This window comes from Micromys minutus, assembly GCF_963924665.1.
Source record: "Micromys minutus genome assembly, chromosome: 31".
In the NCBI taxonomy this organism is placed as follows: Eukaryota; Metazoa; Chordata; class Mammalia; order Rodentia; family Muridae; genus Micromys; species Micromys minutus.
The window spans coordinates 11,790,626-11,808,092 of record NC_137966.1 but is presented as its reverse complement, the minus strand read 5'-3'; the positions used below and the strand labels follow the sequence as shown (position 1 = coordinate 11,808,092).

The 17,467-nt window shown below is 40.3% G+C and overlaps 1 protein-coding gene across 1 annotated transcript in view; it reads right to left on the bottom strand.

Annotated features, from left to right (window-relative positions):
- RANBP17 (RAN binding protein 17) overlaps positions 1-17,467 on the bottom strand; it is a gene marked incomplete at its 5' end in the record, with an annotated part of 254,739 nt that overhangs the window by 58,533 nt on the left and 178,739 nt on the right. Inside the window, 4 exons of the mRNA XM_080942277.1 lie at positions 171-253; positions 2,423-2,530; positions 10,549-10,637; positions 15,903-16,006. Of these exons, the coding sequence (XP_080798403.1) occupies positions 171-253; positions 2,423-2,530; positions 10,549-10,637; positions 15,903-16,006 (384 nt within the window). The remainder of the gene's footprint in view (positions 1-170; positions 254-2,422; positions 2,531-10,548; positions 10,638-15,902; positions 16,007-17,467) is intronic.

Here is a 17,467-nt window from a genome sequence, read left to right as displayed (position 1 = left end):
TGTCCCTCCCTCTCTTGCCTGAGGCTGCAGGTAAGGGCCCTGCTTTCGGCACTATTACCCACCCCAGCAATCCATACCGACATGAAGGCTCAAACGAACAAAACTTTAACTTCTTTCTTTCCACAAGTAGGTGAGTTATGCTGCAGAGACCAAAGTGGGAAGGTATTTACCATAGGTGCAAATCATTTTGCTGGCTTCTCTGAAGAGAAGAATTCCATTAGGAGAGGAGACATCAAAATTCAGACGCTGAGACCTAAGAAATATAGCAAAATTTACTCTATTTCTGCAGATAAACCAAGAATCAGCATGTCTAGAAACTTCATTTATAAGAACTTCATTCAGTACCAACCATTGTTTAAAAAATCACTCCAACTGAGCAGCCACTGATAAAACACGTACAATCATTTCCTCACTGTTTGGTGACCTAAGAGTTCATTTTTAATTTATTAAAATAATATCTTGACATTTTACACCACAGATTTTCTACCTCTTCTCATTTCACGGAGAAGTGGCTGATGGATAATTAGTTAAAAACAACAGTTATACACAGTGAGAGTCACATCTTTCAAACAAATTCCAGAGTGACAGGAGATGAAGGCATTTTAGTAATGCACAAATGTGTTCTGGGTCGTCTCACAAATGGAACATATTTCAAACACACTCCAGAAATCTAGACCCCTGTTCACTGTACACACCTGAGCTGATGAGGAAAAAGCTCTATACATCCTGAGAAAATCTGCTCTCTTGGCTACCCACAAGTGGAGAACAATTTGAACAGAGGAAGGGATTGACAGGCCATTCTGACCTAACACAGGCTTTTTAGCCTCCTGCCTGGCCTCATCAGGCTCTGTATGCCCCGCAGCTATTTCAAGATACAATAAAATGTCTTTAAACAATTTTGCAACAAACAAAACAAAAAACCAACTAATTGTCTAACAATCAAAAACAAAACAAAAACACAACAAAACTACACCCAAAACCTCAAAGCACTGATACCTTGTTTGCTTTTCTGCTTTTCTAAATTAATTTGCCATTATATACAATAACAACTGATTAGACAAATGTAAGTATATGTAACACACTAGATTCCAGAGATGTTTATACACAGCATTTCATGACAAACACATTTCTATATGGCGATTACTGACTCCTTTGTGCCATGCAGAATGACCTGCTATGGCAGACACAAAATGCTTTATAACACAGAACACTATTTTCCCCTTCAGTATTAAATGCTTTTTAGGCAATATATATCTAAATAACAACATTTAATAACAAACAATCCATGCTTCTAATATTAAATACAAAGTCTATATTCTTCGAATATTTCAGGTACCTGTGAGAAAACTTACACAAAACAACAAAAATCCTATGAGTTTTCAAAAAAATATTTCTTTCATAAATGTTTTTCCATCTCTCACTTAAGAGTCACTAATTGAGCTATTGTCAAAAGGTAAACTGAGCTGCAGCCCATGTTCCTTCCCTTGTATGGCCACCTGCCCTTCAACATGCTGCCTACAGAGAGGCACTGTACAAACAGGGTTGCTAAGTGACAGGTAACTGGTGTCAGGCCACACTCACAAGGACACATTTAAAGAAGCAAACGCAAGTAGGTTGCTGAATCTGTTGATAGCTATAAAAAGCACCTGAACCCCAGCTGCTCTGCTGAAATCATAAGGTCTGAGAAGTGTTGTGGTTGCAAACGCACTCACCCTGCACAGGAGGATGCTCAGAGTCACTAACCCAGTCAAAACCTGAACATGTGCATTAGCCAAACATGCATGCAGCACAGAAGGATGCTCACAGTTAAAGTAGAGACACCCTCACAGCTCCAGGGCAAAGGGAATTGCCCTGAGATTCCATTTGATTATTTATAAAGTGAAACCTCTAGACTCAGAGAGCATATAGTTTTAAGAAGATTTATTTATTTATTTATTTTATATATGTGAGTACATTGTCACTGTGTTCAGACACACCAGAAGAGGGCATCGGATCCCATTACAGATGGTTGTGAGCCACCATGTAGTTGCTAGGGACTGAACTCAAGACCTCTGGAAGAGCAGTCAGTGCTCCTAACCTCTGAGCCATCTCTCCAACCCCACATTTCTTCCTCATTTAAAATTTTACAGAATTGTAGCTAAGCAGAGAAACAGATTTTCCCCCATTTTGTGACTCTGAATTTTCTGAATAACAGTTAGTGGCTGTAGTTGTTCAACCTTTTCTATTTCCCAGTGTTCTTGACCGTGAAGTACACTAGCTGTTCCTCCTTCTCAGCCTCACACACCTCAGCATTCCATAACTTTCACTCCTCCCTTTCAAAGCTCCTATCTGTTAGTTCATTGATCTCTGTCCTGTGCTGCTGCTAAGTTATGACAACACACAGGAGGCACATGAAGCTCTGTGGACGGCCATAGCTGCTTACCTGTTCTGCATTAGCTCTGCCAAGAGTTTTAAGATAGGAGTAGTGCATGCAGGCTCTCCATACCACCGTTCAATAGCTCTCTGAAGAACCGGGAGATACGCTGGGTACCTTTTATAAAGTATTAAAGAATTTAAGGACGATGAACTTGGAGTGTAGCTCAGTAGCAGACCACCTGCCTAGCAGGCTTAGGAAGTCCCAGTACCATCGCCCAAATAAGGACAAATGTGACACATTGCTGAAAATTAATGGCACTGTAAATAAAGCAAGTAAGCAAACAACAGAAACCCACGTCTCCTCTGGACCATAACGGCAACTGTATAACTCACTCTATTTAACTATACAGGTATATTTCTGAGGGAGCTATAATGTTTGAACTTATCTGTTCCCATAAGCTAAATTGTTTATTCCTGGTATTATGTATAGATGAAAGATATACTTTTAAATATCATGTAAGAAATGTACTTAAAGAATTATGCTTATTATCATAGGGAAGGAAACAAATTTAGCTAAAGAGAAATAAAAAATAGATTTGAGTCATCATTTTTAAGGCTTCTGAGTATTATACCGAGAAGGCAACTCTTAAGAGAAATTAAAAAACACAAAAGCACAGAATATTACAGATCTACCCCACCTTCAGGATCACCGACATTTTTTTTTTAAAGATTCATTTATTTTATTCATATGAGTACACCGTAGCTGTCCTCAGACACACCAGAAGAGGACATTGGATCCCATTACAGATGGTTGTGAGCCACCATGTGGTTGCTGGGAATTGAACTCAGGACCTCTGGAAGAACAGTCAGTGCTCTTAACTGTTGAGCCGTCTCTCCAGCCCTACAAGTTTTTTAAAATTAAGTTGTTGGCTTCTTTGCTTTGCTGTCACTGGAGCTGCTAGTAATGTGTCATCCTCCTGGTACCAAGTCATCAGTTCTGTGTGATGGTGCTAGTGGTAATCCACTCAAGACTTGCCCACGCACCCCCGGCTGTCAGGTAAACCAAGCTGGCCTTGAAGTCACAGAGATTCACCTGCATCAGCCCCTCAAGTGCAAAGATTAAGGGTGTCGACACTATGCCTTGGTGCACACCTCTGATGAGCACAGCCAGGAAATTATCAACTCCATGGACCTTCAGTCCACACTGGGCCTCCTTGGCAAACAGACACAGAAATATAAGATTAAAGCTTCAAACTAGAGTAGGGAAGCTCGACGGTTTCATTTCGCTAGCCGCCAAGTCTCTTTCCAATGCACTCATGTCTTTCAGATCAAAGTGCTGAATGGGATCACCAATTCTTTCTAAGATTTGGACAAAGAGCTCCTGCTGAAAAACCTTATCATAACCCAGCCCTGCATCTCAGTCAAGCTCCTCAGCAAGGCATAGAAGCTCTTCTGCCTCCAACTCCTCCACTTCCGCTCTATGTGGAAGTTGACTTGTCCCAACTCCCTGCCAATACGTCATTGGATTCCAGTGGTCATGTCTATTTTTCTATACATTGCTTCCTTCTGCCTCATCCCATCTGTCAATATCTAGCTCATGCTTCATGTCTCTGGGATGTTTTTTCTCTTGTCAAATGGCACCAAACTCTTCCTTACCGTTCTCAATCACTCCTGACTCCATCCCTCTGGGAAGCAGGGCTGGCTGTTTGTAGTAACTGCTGTTCTGTTAGCTTTGAAAGGGCTGGGATCCATGCTTCCTTCGGATCTCCTTCCTAATGACCATGTGTCCTTCATATTTCAAAACAGTTGACAACAATCCCTAAAAGTCTTTCCCATTACTTATACTGCTAGCCCACCTGGGTTGGGGAAGGCCTATGTCTGACTTCGTGCCCCACCACAGAATTGTTTCCTCCATTGACGAAACCAGGCTCAGTACAAAGCCGAGCTCAGTATTTGCTATTGTAAACCTGCAAACCTACAGTAGCTGAGCCTTATGATGGTTTGAACTGCACTTCATCTGTAAGAGAGAAAATAAGTCTGTCAAGGCCTGAGGAGTGCTGTGGCCCTACACCCAAAGTAGCTGTCCCCAGCAGTGTGCTCAGGCTGCACTCACAAAAGCAGCTTCCCTAACAAGTATGTGCTGAGGTCCTCAAAAGCACTGTCCTAAAGTCTCCAGGGATTACCAGTGACAAAATACCAAGAAAACTCCTGCCCTTACGGACTTGCATTCTAACAGGACAGGAGGAAACTAACATAAAGATCCGTGTAGAAAATACCCAACTGGAAAGAGATGAGCTGAAATGTCCAACAAAGGAAAGAGAGAACCTGTAGAGAACAGTCCCAGAGGTTAGGCAAGGCCCCCAGTTGGGGAGATGGGGCCACACACTCATCTCCAAATTTTTAACCCAGAATTGCTCCTGTCTAAAAGAAATACGAAGACAAAGTGTGGAGCAGAGACTGAAGGAAACACCACCCGGAGACTGTGCCACCTGGGGATCTATCCCATATGCAGCCACCAAATGCAGACATAACAGCGGATGCCAAGAAGTGCTTGCTGACAGGAGCCTGATATAGCTGTCTCCTGAGAGGCTCTGCCAAAGCCTGACAAGTACAGAGGTGGATGCTGGCAATCAACCATTGGAATGAGCACGGGACCCCAATGGAGGAGTTAGAGAAAGGACTGAAGCAGCAGAAAGGGTTTGCAACCCCATAGGAAGAACAACAATATCCACCAACCAGATCCCTCAGAGCTCCCAGGGACTAAACCATCAACCAAAAATACACATGGAGAGACCCGTGACTCCAGCCACATATGTAGCAGAGGATGGAATTGTCTGGCATCATGGGAGGAGAGGCCCTTCATCCTGTGAAGGCTCAATGAATGACCCAGTGTAGGGGAATGTCAGGACAGGGAGGCTGGAGAGGGTGGGTGGGTGGGTGAGCATCTTCACTGAAGTAGGATATGGGGTTTCCAGAGGGAAAACCTGGAAAGAGGATAACATTTGAAATGTAAATAAATAAAATATCAAATTAGTTAAAAAATATCACAAAGGAAAGAGCAGGGAGTGAAGACAGGAAGTGAGTAGGTATGTTTAAGTGAAGAATAGGCTCAATAAAACTGGTAACAATAGATCTCTGTTTGATCCTCAGAACCCACATGGTGGAGTGAGTTGTCTTGTGATATCTATGTATACATTGTGATGTATATATACATATATGTGTGTGTTTGTGTATATATATGTATATATATGTATACACACATGAATATTTAAAAAAAATTTACATTGTTAATTTTATTTGAACTGTCAAATAGTTTTTTGTTTTTCTCCAAGGATTAAAAAGCCGTTATTGTTTAATAGACAGTAGACTGATTTAGAAATAGAAGACATGGTTTTTATGCTCAAGAGTCATACTGTGTGAAAAGGATGCTTCCAGTTCTGGAAAGAGACTTCCAGAGCACAAACTCTAGGATCATAAGGAAACAGACACAAACCTCAAAACCCAACACAGGCCACCGTGCAAACTACTTTCTAGACAGAGCACAGTGATGTTTTTAGAGCACACGGTATTCACACTGGGATAAGAGCAGGGGATATGAGGGGATGCTCCCTTTTCTGTGTGGAATGAGAGTAGTGACAATTCTAATATGCTTCTGACAGAGGTGACTGCCACAGAGAGAGTGAGTGATTACTGGGAAGCAGAGCAGAGGTCTACTAAGCAGGGAGGTTAAAGGGCTTCAGAGCGAGAGGGCCAGGCTCAGCTTATGGAGTGAGAATCAAAACCCAGGTTTAATTTTCCAGTGGCCTTGTGAGGACCGCACGTGGGCAGGAGGGAGAGAGCAGGCGCCCTTAGGTAGAAAAGGCATGGATCTCATTTCTGTCACCTGGATCTTCTCAATGAGCACCAAAGGTCCACATCAGACACATGAACACTCAAAGGCACCAATAGTGACATTAGCACACACGGTGACAGCTTGAGGAACTGGCATGCACCAATCTGCATTCATCCAGGATTAACCTACCTATCCTATTCATCATTCCTGTGATTAGGATATTCATCTATCCTGTACTTTGGGTATGCTGCACCACAAAAACGGGATAAGGAGGAAAACCACCACAATCATCTCCTCCTTGGATTTAATAGTATGAAAGAAAATGAAAAGGGCGAGCCAGACGGCTCAGTGTGTGAGGTGCTTGCTCTGCTGCCCAACTCAAGCTTAATACTCAAGACCCTTGTGCTGTAGGAAAGAACTAACCCCATAGGCTGTCCTCCAATTTCCATGTGTGCCATGGAAGAGCACATGTATACACAAAACCAACAAATGAATATAACTAGAAAATAAAAAGAATGCATTATAATACCTGTAGCAATATCAAGTTTTTCATCAGAATTATTAGGAGTCAAGGTTGGAGGCTGTGGTTTTAGACTAGAACGAGCCTGCCAGTTCAGAGGCTGTTTTAAGGTACAGGACAAACATGCCAACATTTGTGCTTTGTTCAGGAGGGGACAGACTCTGTGACACCTTTCCTCTCTCCTGGCCAGCAATCCATCTTTCAAGCTTAGTGCAACTTCTGGTTTCCTGGGAAACTTCTCCCACTTTGACTAAAGCATTCGTCAAGTCTTGACAAATGTTCGTGTGGTCCCTTTACATGTGTCTGCTATAACACATGTGCAATTAGTTGGTCAAGAGGGGTTTCTTTTGCATGCCTACACTACTGCAAGCTTCTGAAGAGCAGCAATTTATTCGTATATTTCTTGTGCATAAACAAGCATTGAAGCGCATGCTGGATCAACAGTGGGCCTTAGGGCTGCTCCTTTCCAGTCCCACTTGCTTCACATACACTGCCCACGGTTTTCTTCAGATGTACTTCTCACGATGTGATCACTCAAAGCCATCAGAACTTATTCTTCAGGCTTCATACCGCCAAAGAATATGGATATACATTTTGGAGTCTGACAGTGAAGGGTCCTGGACAACCTGTTTCTTTCTTAAATGAAGATCCCCTGAAACTGTGTCTCTTCCTAATTCCCCCAAGGTCTAGTCTTCCTTAACCCAGTGTTACTTGGTCACCTTTACAGGGCCATTCCTAGTTACATTTACAGCTTTCTATATGTGTTGTAAGTCATTCATACAGGAACCTGTTCATAAAAAGAAGCACACTGCGCCAAGGAAGCCTGCTCTGCTGACTGAGTAAGCAGTCGCATCCGTTGTTAGCTGTTTAAGGAGGGAAGTGACGACAGTGATAGGTGTTCTGTCCCGCACGCCTCAGCTGGGAGCTGTGAGATGGGCATTACTGACCCTGTAACACGGGAGTAAAACTGGCTCCAACTCAAAACAACGGTCCCAAGACCCGCAGGCTGTGAGGCGGAGGAAGAAGGCTGGAGTTGAAGGTTGTTGGTCTCGGGCCCATGCTCTGCTGCACTTCCTGTCTTGTGCTGCTTCTGTCCCGTGTTTCTCATCACTGACTAACAGCACTGACTGCCTGTGTGAGTTCAGCGACTGCAAGTTAAGTGTGGGATGTTTACATGTGCATTTTTTAGTTTCCCTCTGGACTTCTGACACCTTGATCTAAGTACAACTGTGCTGATGCTCTGCACGACAGCGTTCTCTTACTGCTGTGTCCTGACTGCAGGGGCAAACGTGTGAGCGAACGCTTTCGTGCTGAATTCTCAAGTCATGAAGAAATTATTAAGATGGCAGCTGTGAAATTCCAGGCCATTCAGCGTTGGACGGATGGAGGGTAAGCCTGCAGTGTGTGCAGCAGTTAACGCAGTGGCTAGGCATTCACAGAGATGCCTCTGAATTAAACAGCTAAACATGGAAATAGCATTTTATCAAACAATCACCATAAATAAAATGCATTTTTGACTTTACGATGACATGTGCTTTTACAGAAATGTTTGTTCTGTAAGCTAAGAATGGCATAACAAATTAAAGAACACACATTTATGTGGGTAAAAGGCAAATAAACTTTCCCCAGCAGTAATGTAGGAATCCTCACTGACGGTTTGACATATCAATATTTCAGAAAGAATAAATGACTTTCATATCCATATTTTTAAAAAAATCATATACTTATTCATTTTTGCATTACTTGAATATTTTAGAAAGAATCTGTACTTTATCACCTGAAACTGTTAAAAGTTATTTCAAAATATTTTAATAAAGCTTTTTGAATGATCAAATAATGTAACTTTTAAACAAATTTTACTATTATTATAAATATTTGCTCTTCATCCTTTGCCCAAAGGAAAACTATAAATCTTGTCTCAACTGAATGAACACCATTTATCATATTCATTTTGTTGTCAATACAATTATGAAAAGCCTTTGGCCTTTTCCCAAGGAAGCTGATTTGCTACTGAAACTCAATTATTATAAGCAAGGCCAGTAGCAAGCCTCTGCATCTGGCAGCACAGCACAGCCTGCCACATAACTGACACCTCGCTCTCTGCCCCTGACCCCAATAACTTCAACATCCACGGTCAATGGAGAAGAGATCAGTTTCTAGTTCAAAAAACCAAGTCCCAAGATTTTCCATTTCTGCCATCTGCTGGACAAATGCTGAAATGGAAACCAGATTATATTTGTTGACACAGAAGGGAATTTTTGACTTTGACTCTTCATTACAAAAGTGAACAAGAAAAGAAACCTCTAAACTTCGGGACAGGCTTCCTTTAAGAGACTGGTCTCATGGAAATAATCAATTCTTCTGTACCAAAAGTAGGTTCTTATGATTTGCCAAATAAATGAAAGTTTTGACGTTAGAAGTAGGTATTTGGAGAAACACAATGGTCATTTGTAGATGAATTTAAGACTATGATTAAATTTATAACCTTTAAACTAAAACATTATATAAGGTATGTAGTTGATACTTTAGGACCACAAAAAAATCTTAATTGTCTGATCATTAAGAAAATAAATAAGGAAGTAGGTGTCCATAACAACTAAAAACCATAAGAAAGTACTCTAAATAGTAGCATTTAAAAATTTCATAACGTGTAGCATTCTCTCTAAAACACATGTTTTGGGCCATGGCTTGAGCAGCTGCTGAACACTGCTTCTGAGAAGTTTCCTTCACAATATACAAAGAACGTCTGGATAAAAAAGGCTTAAATAAAACAAGCAAGAATGCCACTTAAATATAAATTAAGTTGGGCATGGCAATCCCAATACCTGGGTGGTTAAGGCAAGAGGACCAGGAGATTAATAACTTTATTCCTGGCTATGCCAAGTCTGAGGCAAACTGGGCAAATGAGACACTGTTTTAAGAAAGAAAGCCATAAAACCAAACAAGCCATTTTACTTTAAAGTAGAATTTTCTCATGGGTTGCTGGCTTCAAATATAAAGAGCATGACGTATCACACTTCAGTGACTTGTATAAACAGTCATCTCTTGTTAGGATTAAAGCTGACTCACAGAGTACCATTAACATGTTAATAAATGTTTATTGGCCACTGGGTAAGTGTCAGACACCAGACAGAATGTGTTACTTGTCTTAGTGGTCAGGTCACAGTAAGCCAGGATACTGGATTGTCTCCTTTGCTGGATGATGACATCAAGTCTCCAAGAAACAGGATGATTGCTGAGGGTTATACAGTAACCGAAGAGCTATGATTTCAAACCTAATCTGTCTCCTTTTTTCTTATGTGATAAGACATTTCTGTAAAGGGATCTGTCCCTGTCTAACACTACGGTTTAGTAACAGGAAACTCAAATTTTATAACAAATGACAAGTCTCCCACCCCTTTCATGATTATTAATATCCTCATCATGATGACCACTGTAGCATTGTGAGTAAAATTTCAAAAAGATAAACGAACCCTGCTAACTGAGATGGAACAGAGACTTCAAATTTTCTCAGAAAATATCACAGAGTACAAAACACTGATCCCAAGTACAAATATTAGCTACTTGATGCCTGTAACATAAACAACCATTTGGAGAAGTGATTTTCAAGTTGTCAATATTTAATGGTATCTATCAAGAAAGTGACCTCTATGAGCTGGTCTCAAATGCTGTGCTCAGTTATCTTTGCTGCTGCCACTGTGTTGTAATGTTTAGCTGATTACACATTAGTTCATTTAGCTTTGTTTCCTCTTCCCTACTGCGCCACACTATTAAACGAAAGAGAGGGGCCTGGCATCCCTCTGTGCACAGAGCTGGTATTGTCACAGTGTAATAAGGATACATCCAGTCAAACAGCATGGTGTAGCTGGTCTTTGTGTTCAGTGCAAAGGCAATCCCTCGAAGATCTCTTGCCAGCCCGATCAACATACGCTGTCAGTGGGAAAGAGACACAGTAATTGATTTTCACGTTAGTGCAGAGCAGATGGAGTAATAATCAGGCAATAATGACCACATATCTGATTCTGATTCATTAGCTAAAATGTCTCGCTTAGATCCTTTCCACAGAAAACCATTGGCTCTTTAATAAACAGACATCAATCTGTGTAGCAACTCCACCTTGCTTCTTATAAACTGAGCCAAATCTTAATTCCAGGAGCATAGAATATTGAGAATCTTATATTTTGTAACTGAATACTGACAAATTAGCAAAAAAAAAAAAAAAAAAAAGGACCAGGATTCATAATTTCACAAGATATATGTCTAGATACTATTTAATAGCAATCTCGACTGATTGACTTGACTGGAATCAACTCCACGGTGTAGTTTAGCCCGCCCTAGAAATGCACTGGCATTTAAAGATCCCCAAAGAAAAGTTCACACTGTCCAGATGACCTCTAGGGTTATGACAGAATTAGAATAGCGGCCATATTATTGTTCAAGTCAGGAAACAACCTAAGAAAAAAAGTTCTGTATTTAATGTCACAAAACTCTGGAACTGAACTTCAGCTTTGTTTAATTCTTAAAGACAAGGCAATTAATCAGTCTTAATTTCCAAATTTATCACAGGAGCTAACTATGATTATGCCATTACAAATCTACTATGACAGATGTGTTTGTTTGCAATAATGCATAGCAATACCCTGACAAACAGGAATCATGGTCATACGTGGTTTTAGAAGGAAAGGGGGAAGTAAAACCAACCCCCTTGATGTGAATAAAAAAAGATCTGACTCATACTCTGGACTCTTAATTAAGCTGTCCTTAGGATGATGCTTGGGAAGAGAAAAAGAAAACCCATGAGCAGATGCTAGAATGTCAGAGCAAAGAGCACCAATAAACATAAGTGCCCAGCAAGGAGGTGTGACAGTTGAGGTGTGCAACTGTGATTTCCGAATACACCGTTCCAGAAGTGTTAAGCCAAAAAATGGTCTCGGGACCATTTCAGATTGATTTTGGTAATAAATGAAAACCTGTTTAGTAAAAAGCTTAAGTTATCAAGCAGGCAATAAATTCTGGCCATTTTTTTTATGAAGGACATTTCTAAGTAATAAATCATAGTTTTTAGTCAAGACACATTGTCCCTCCTACCTAAATGGTGACTCAGTATAAAGGATGTTATCTACGGGACTAGTCCATTTCTACTTCTAACTGATTGTACACAATGACAGAAACACAAAGTTTTGAATAAGAAACTCCTAATTTCATTACTGCTGTTTAAAATAACTCAGGTAGCTTCCGCTTATTATACAGTTTTCCCCCCTCATCAACAGTCATCTTTCTTAGCTTCCTTCCTTCCTTTCAGCCTCTAGAACAAAATCCATTCTCTGAACACTTGGATGCTGATTGCCGTCTATGCTACTTGGCTTTGGCATCTATTGAAGCACCTTTAGAAATTTCTATTTTTATTACGTACACTTACATAGGCTACTCTTCAAGTGATTTTAAGCTTCCATATACATATGAAATACCCACTATGCAATTCTAAATTAGTGAATGAGAACCATGAATTTTACTTCTTGCTTTGTACAAAGGGCTTTTCATAAATGTCATTATATAAAAGGTTAATTTTTATTTGCTCAGAACTTTTCTTAAGGTACTAACTTGATACAAATGCTCTAAATAAGCACATCTAATACAGCAGTACAGTAAAATGTGGCCATAAAATTATACTAGCATTTTACTTTTGGAAACTGTTTCTTCAGAGTAGAGAAAATGTATAGTAAGCGTAAGTTTCGATTCACTCAAGTAATGCAGTGTAATGTTAATGTAAGAGATTCATTATACTCAGAAAACAGCATTCCTCTCAGCACAGACACAGAAACACTGCTGCAGGAGAATTTCCTCAACACTCAGCTCTGGGACGAGACAGACAGCCTTAACCAGGAGCTCACACTGGCTCGCAAGTAACCCAGAATTTTAGTGGGGACAGATCTGGAAGGTGATGGCTCCAATAATTTTCTTGAGGTGCATTGGAGGAATGGGGTAAGTCTAGGGGTCTAGTTCTAAGGGCTCCTTTTTGGAGAGTTCAGGAAGAAACTGCTGAGAGCTTCAGTCCGCAGCATGGTGAACAGTTGTCTGTGTGCCAAGTGTGAGACGGATGGGCTGGGAAACAGCTGAAACGCAGCTCCTTCCACCCTGACCCCCAAACAGGGTTTCTAATGGGAAGTCTGACAGACCCTTTACTGTAGTGGCACTACTGGGGCAGCTATAATATTATCCTCATAATTCTACTATATAATAACAACAAAGAAAAAGAAGGTGAAGGGTCATTGTGCTTTGTCTTTAGAATTAAGATGGCTGTCTTCATCCTTACAGCATACTCTTAATTCTGGAGACACATCTTAATAACCTCTAAATAGTTCCAACAAAAGAGCCGTGTCAGAGGAATGAGCAGGCCCCAAGGTGTTTCAACTGGAGTGTTTTCATCTGCCTTTATTGCTCTATCCCTCTCCAGAATTAAGGCAATAACCTGTGATAAATTATTCAGGAACTGCTACAGGGATCAAAGCAAAATCATTCTGTTAAAGTGCTGTTTGCAACATTTGGCACTTAGTGCGAAAACTTTTAATGTGCGCATGCTGAAAATCAAGGATTTTAAATAATTTAACACTGTAGAGTTTTTACGAAGGGACTAAAGATAGCAGGTTCCTATTTAACTGCTCCTCTTCCTCCGAGGAGTTTTCATTCATTTTCCTTAAAACCCGTGACGTCATGGCTGAATTGAACAATATGCCTGGGTCAGGGGAACAGTGCACTATATTTGACTCTGGATAAAATGGTAGGGGGGAGGGGCGCAGGAAACATTTTGAAATAATACCCTAGAAACAGGATTTTTCCCCCTTCCTTTCTCCTTGATTTTTGAGAGAAAAAAAAAAAAAAAAAAAAAAGGCAAAAATCCACCATTTGCTTAGATTTCATTAGGATCGAGTAAAGAAAGCACAGTTGTAAATAAGAGCTTGTCAGCTTTTTGTACTTACAGAATTTCAGTTTGAAAGAACTTAATGTTCAACTTCAACCTAAAATCTGCATTTGAAGACTGTCTAGAAATAGAGAGTTAGATGATCCTGGTAAGGTTGAAAATTAAATGAATTCGGCAGTCTTACAGCATTTTCATAAAAGTATTTTAGCAGCACCACATCCTGTGGATTGGAATACTAACTACTTCACTGAAAACAAAACAGAACTGTCTCCATCTCTCATACGTGCGAATAAAGGACCTGAAAGCACCTTCGCATGTATTATTTAATCACCACCACAGAAAAATAGCCTTAACCTAATACATTACATTTAAGACCATTTAGTACAAAAGTTTTGTTTATGATAAAGCAACAGACTTCGTTCCTTACCGGCAGCTGTAAGCACCAAGTTTTCTTCATACAAATTAGACAGATGGTGCTTACAGTAGAATTTACTAAAGGTCTGTCACAACAAATGCAGCCAAGCTGCATATTTAATCACTGCAGAATCTTGTCTACCTGCAGCTGCCAACTGCTAATCCAATTTCCCTGATAAATGTGGCAAGAGACACGATCAGCAATAAAGAGCATCTAACTCCATTTTCCTGCAGGGCGTCTTTTGATGAACATTTAGGACGGAAGCGCGGAGTGCACTGTGTGGCCTCGGTTCGTGGCAGCTGCATGCATTCTGAGGCAGTGCTCGGGTTACTCACTTAATTCTGCCACCATCATTACGTTGCTATTGATCTCAGTAGCTGTTGCCTACACAGCATTACTCTAGATGAAGCTGAATCAGGCAGTTATCATGCATCAAACTTGCTCAAAAGCCTGGAGATTTCCCCTTAATTACTTGTGATTTTATTTGCAAATACCGTTAAAGTGTAATCAAGCAGTCACTTTCCAGGGTCGTTAAGAACTTGCTAGTTTAGGGATATATCACTGGAACTCCATTAAAAATGACTCTAGGAAGATGATTTCTATCAAACTAGATGGAATTACATCCAAACAGGCTTGGAATATAATGAAATCCTCAAATGAGACAAATGTAATTTTTATAAAGATGGCAGTTTTCAACCTCACTGGTTCTTTTGATAAGGGGCAGCAATGGCTACTTAAAAGCTGCAAAGATTCTGTTGGTCAGAAGAATTTAGAAGACATGTAAAAATTACAGTTAGTTTGACTGGGAACTGATAAAGAATTTGGGAAGACCATTTAAACAAAGAAAAATTAAGATCTTACATTTAAAAATTTGATGACATCTACTTCAAAAGCTCTATTTTAAAATAAAAGGTATAATATTTCCATATTTTTCCAAGTTTTGTAACTATCACCAAAGGTATCTCTTTTCTAGTTGATTTCATGGTATTTGTATATGAAAGGGGGGGGGGGAGGGAAAGGGAGAAAAAAGAGAAGCCAGGAAAGATGGATACTATTTCAACCTATTTCAAATAATAACATGTGACTAGGGCATCACCAACAAAGGTACCTACTTCTCTCGAGCATGTTTACTATTATTAAAAATAATAATCAGTGCTTATCTATTCACTACAGCACTGATGTAGTGTAATTTCAGAAGATACTATTTCTGTATGGCAAAGCCCCTGTTCCCATCCCCCACAATAAAATATGGGGCTGTTTTGTCACAAGCACTTGCTACACTTAAGGATTTTACTAATAAAACATAATGTTGTCTTAGATATTATGACTGTTGCCACAGCTGAAGTGACTTGTCAAATCAATCCTAATATGGCTCCCACAGGCACATAAAGCCTTATTTAGCCATCAGTTATCCTAATCACTTGTTCCCTTTAAGAATGCAACACTTGAAGACCAGCTCCTGTTTATACACATATGCCTAGCCATTTAATAAAGTCTTGATTTATAGAAATTCTTGTTTAAAAAATCTTCGGAGATGCAGGGTTTTAGCACATGTGCATGTATCTCTATGGATATGCTGAGACACAGAGCCAGGTGGTGGGAGGATAGTTGAAGTGTGTGCCCATAAGAATGGCGCTAGAACAGTGAGCATCACTGGAGACAAGACTGCCTCACCTGACACTCACTGACCTCAAAATCCATTTGTATCAGAAACTAGAGGAGCACTTACATTAAACCTCAACTCATAAGCATTCTACTTAGAGATGTGGGTTTGAGACACACAAGTACACAGATTCACAAATGCCTTTTCTGCTGTTAAAGGATAGCCTTGTCTTTCCTCATGTATAAAAACAAAACTCACCTTTACTTCTTCCTGTTTAAAGTTGTTATTGAACATTTGTAAAACTGTCTCAAAAGAGACTGTCAGAGGCAGCATAAAATTCTCAAATTCATCCTCATCTTCACCTATGGAAGAAATGAAAGGGTCACGGTTGAAAATGTATGCGACTGAGTACGTCATTCAGGGTCAGAGATGTCCCCGTGAAGGGGTTGTCCTGCATCATCCATGCCACAGTTGGTGCTTTGGCTCATTGCATATTCTGCTTTTCACTCCCTACACCAAATCAAACAGCACCTACTCAAGAGCCAGTGTCCCATGTCTTTTAACTGGCTCTGACAGACTCAGACCTCAGGCACCTCCACCCATCTTTGAACTTTGGGGGTCTTACAGTTTCCCTGATGCCGCAAGAAAGGTTAGTTTGAAAGCTTTACAAACGATGTTCTCCCCCTTTCTTTCTCTTTTGGAGCCAGGGCTCAGAGACTCAGGTACCCAGATAGCTCTAAGTAATTATTCTCTTTTATTTACATTCTCTAAAGAATTAACTTATGCGAGCTGAATGAGCTAGCTCGGTGGTTAAAAGAGCCTGTGTTCTGCTCCCAGCACACATCAGGCAGTTCACATTGCCTAAACTCTTGCTCCATGGGACCTCACATCTTCTTCTTGGGGCACACACTCAATATGCACACATATACATAAATACAAAGAAATCTTTAAAATTGATTTATTAATAGATGGAAAGAGGATGAGGCTCCCTCATGGGATGTTTAGATTCCAACTCTTTTCCATGGGGCACTTCCTCTTCATTGTGAGTAAAATGAGATGTTACTTCTTAATTTAAAAAAAGATGTATTTATTTTATGTATGTGAGTATACTGTCGCTGTCTTCAGACACAACAGAAGAGGGCACTGGATCCCATACAGTTGGTGGTGAGCCACCATGTAGTTGCTGGGAATTGAAATCAGGATCTCTGGGAGAGCAGTCAGTGCTCTTAACCACTCAGCCGTCTCTCCAGCCCTCTTCTTAACTTTTTTATATAAAGGTAGACTATACTGTCCTTAAGGATTCTGTCAAAACAGAATCTTTACACATTGATAATTTGCATGCTATTCTTTTCAAAATCCGCTTCTCTGAAATTAGGTTGATTCTCTCACTCATCCTAATAAAGCAACAGAAAAGCTTACATGTCTTGCTAAAGGTCCCACTTAGCTGGAAGAAAACGGTATAGTTCAGACCTTCTGATCTCCATGCTATCAGTGGTTTGAAAATACAGCATGTTGTAGGAAATGACTTAGTGAGACCAGCTGACCCCATGTTTGGTACTTTCCATATCAAGGCTTATAAAATTCCAGCTTCTAGGTTCCAACCGAGATCTGCTCTCCTGCACCAGACTCTGTTTTCACAGCTTTCCAGATGGTTCAAATGCATTTATCCTTATACAGGTGATGAAGTCCAAGGCCACATACAGAGGCAGGCAATCAATGGTGGGTCCTTTGACTCCTAAGTTGTGGCTGATCTGGTTGACTCTTATCTTTTGATTTCCTTCTTCCCTTAAAACTTATATAACTTTTCTTGATTGTCCAACAGC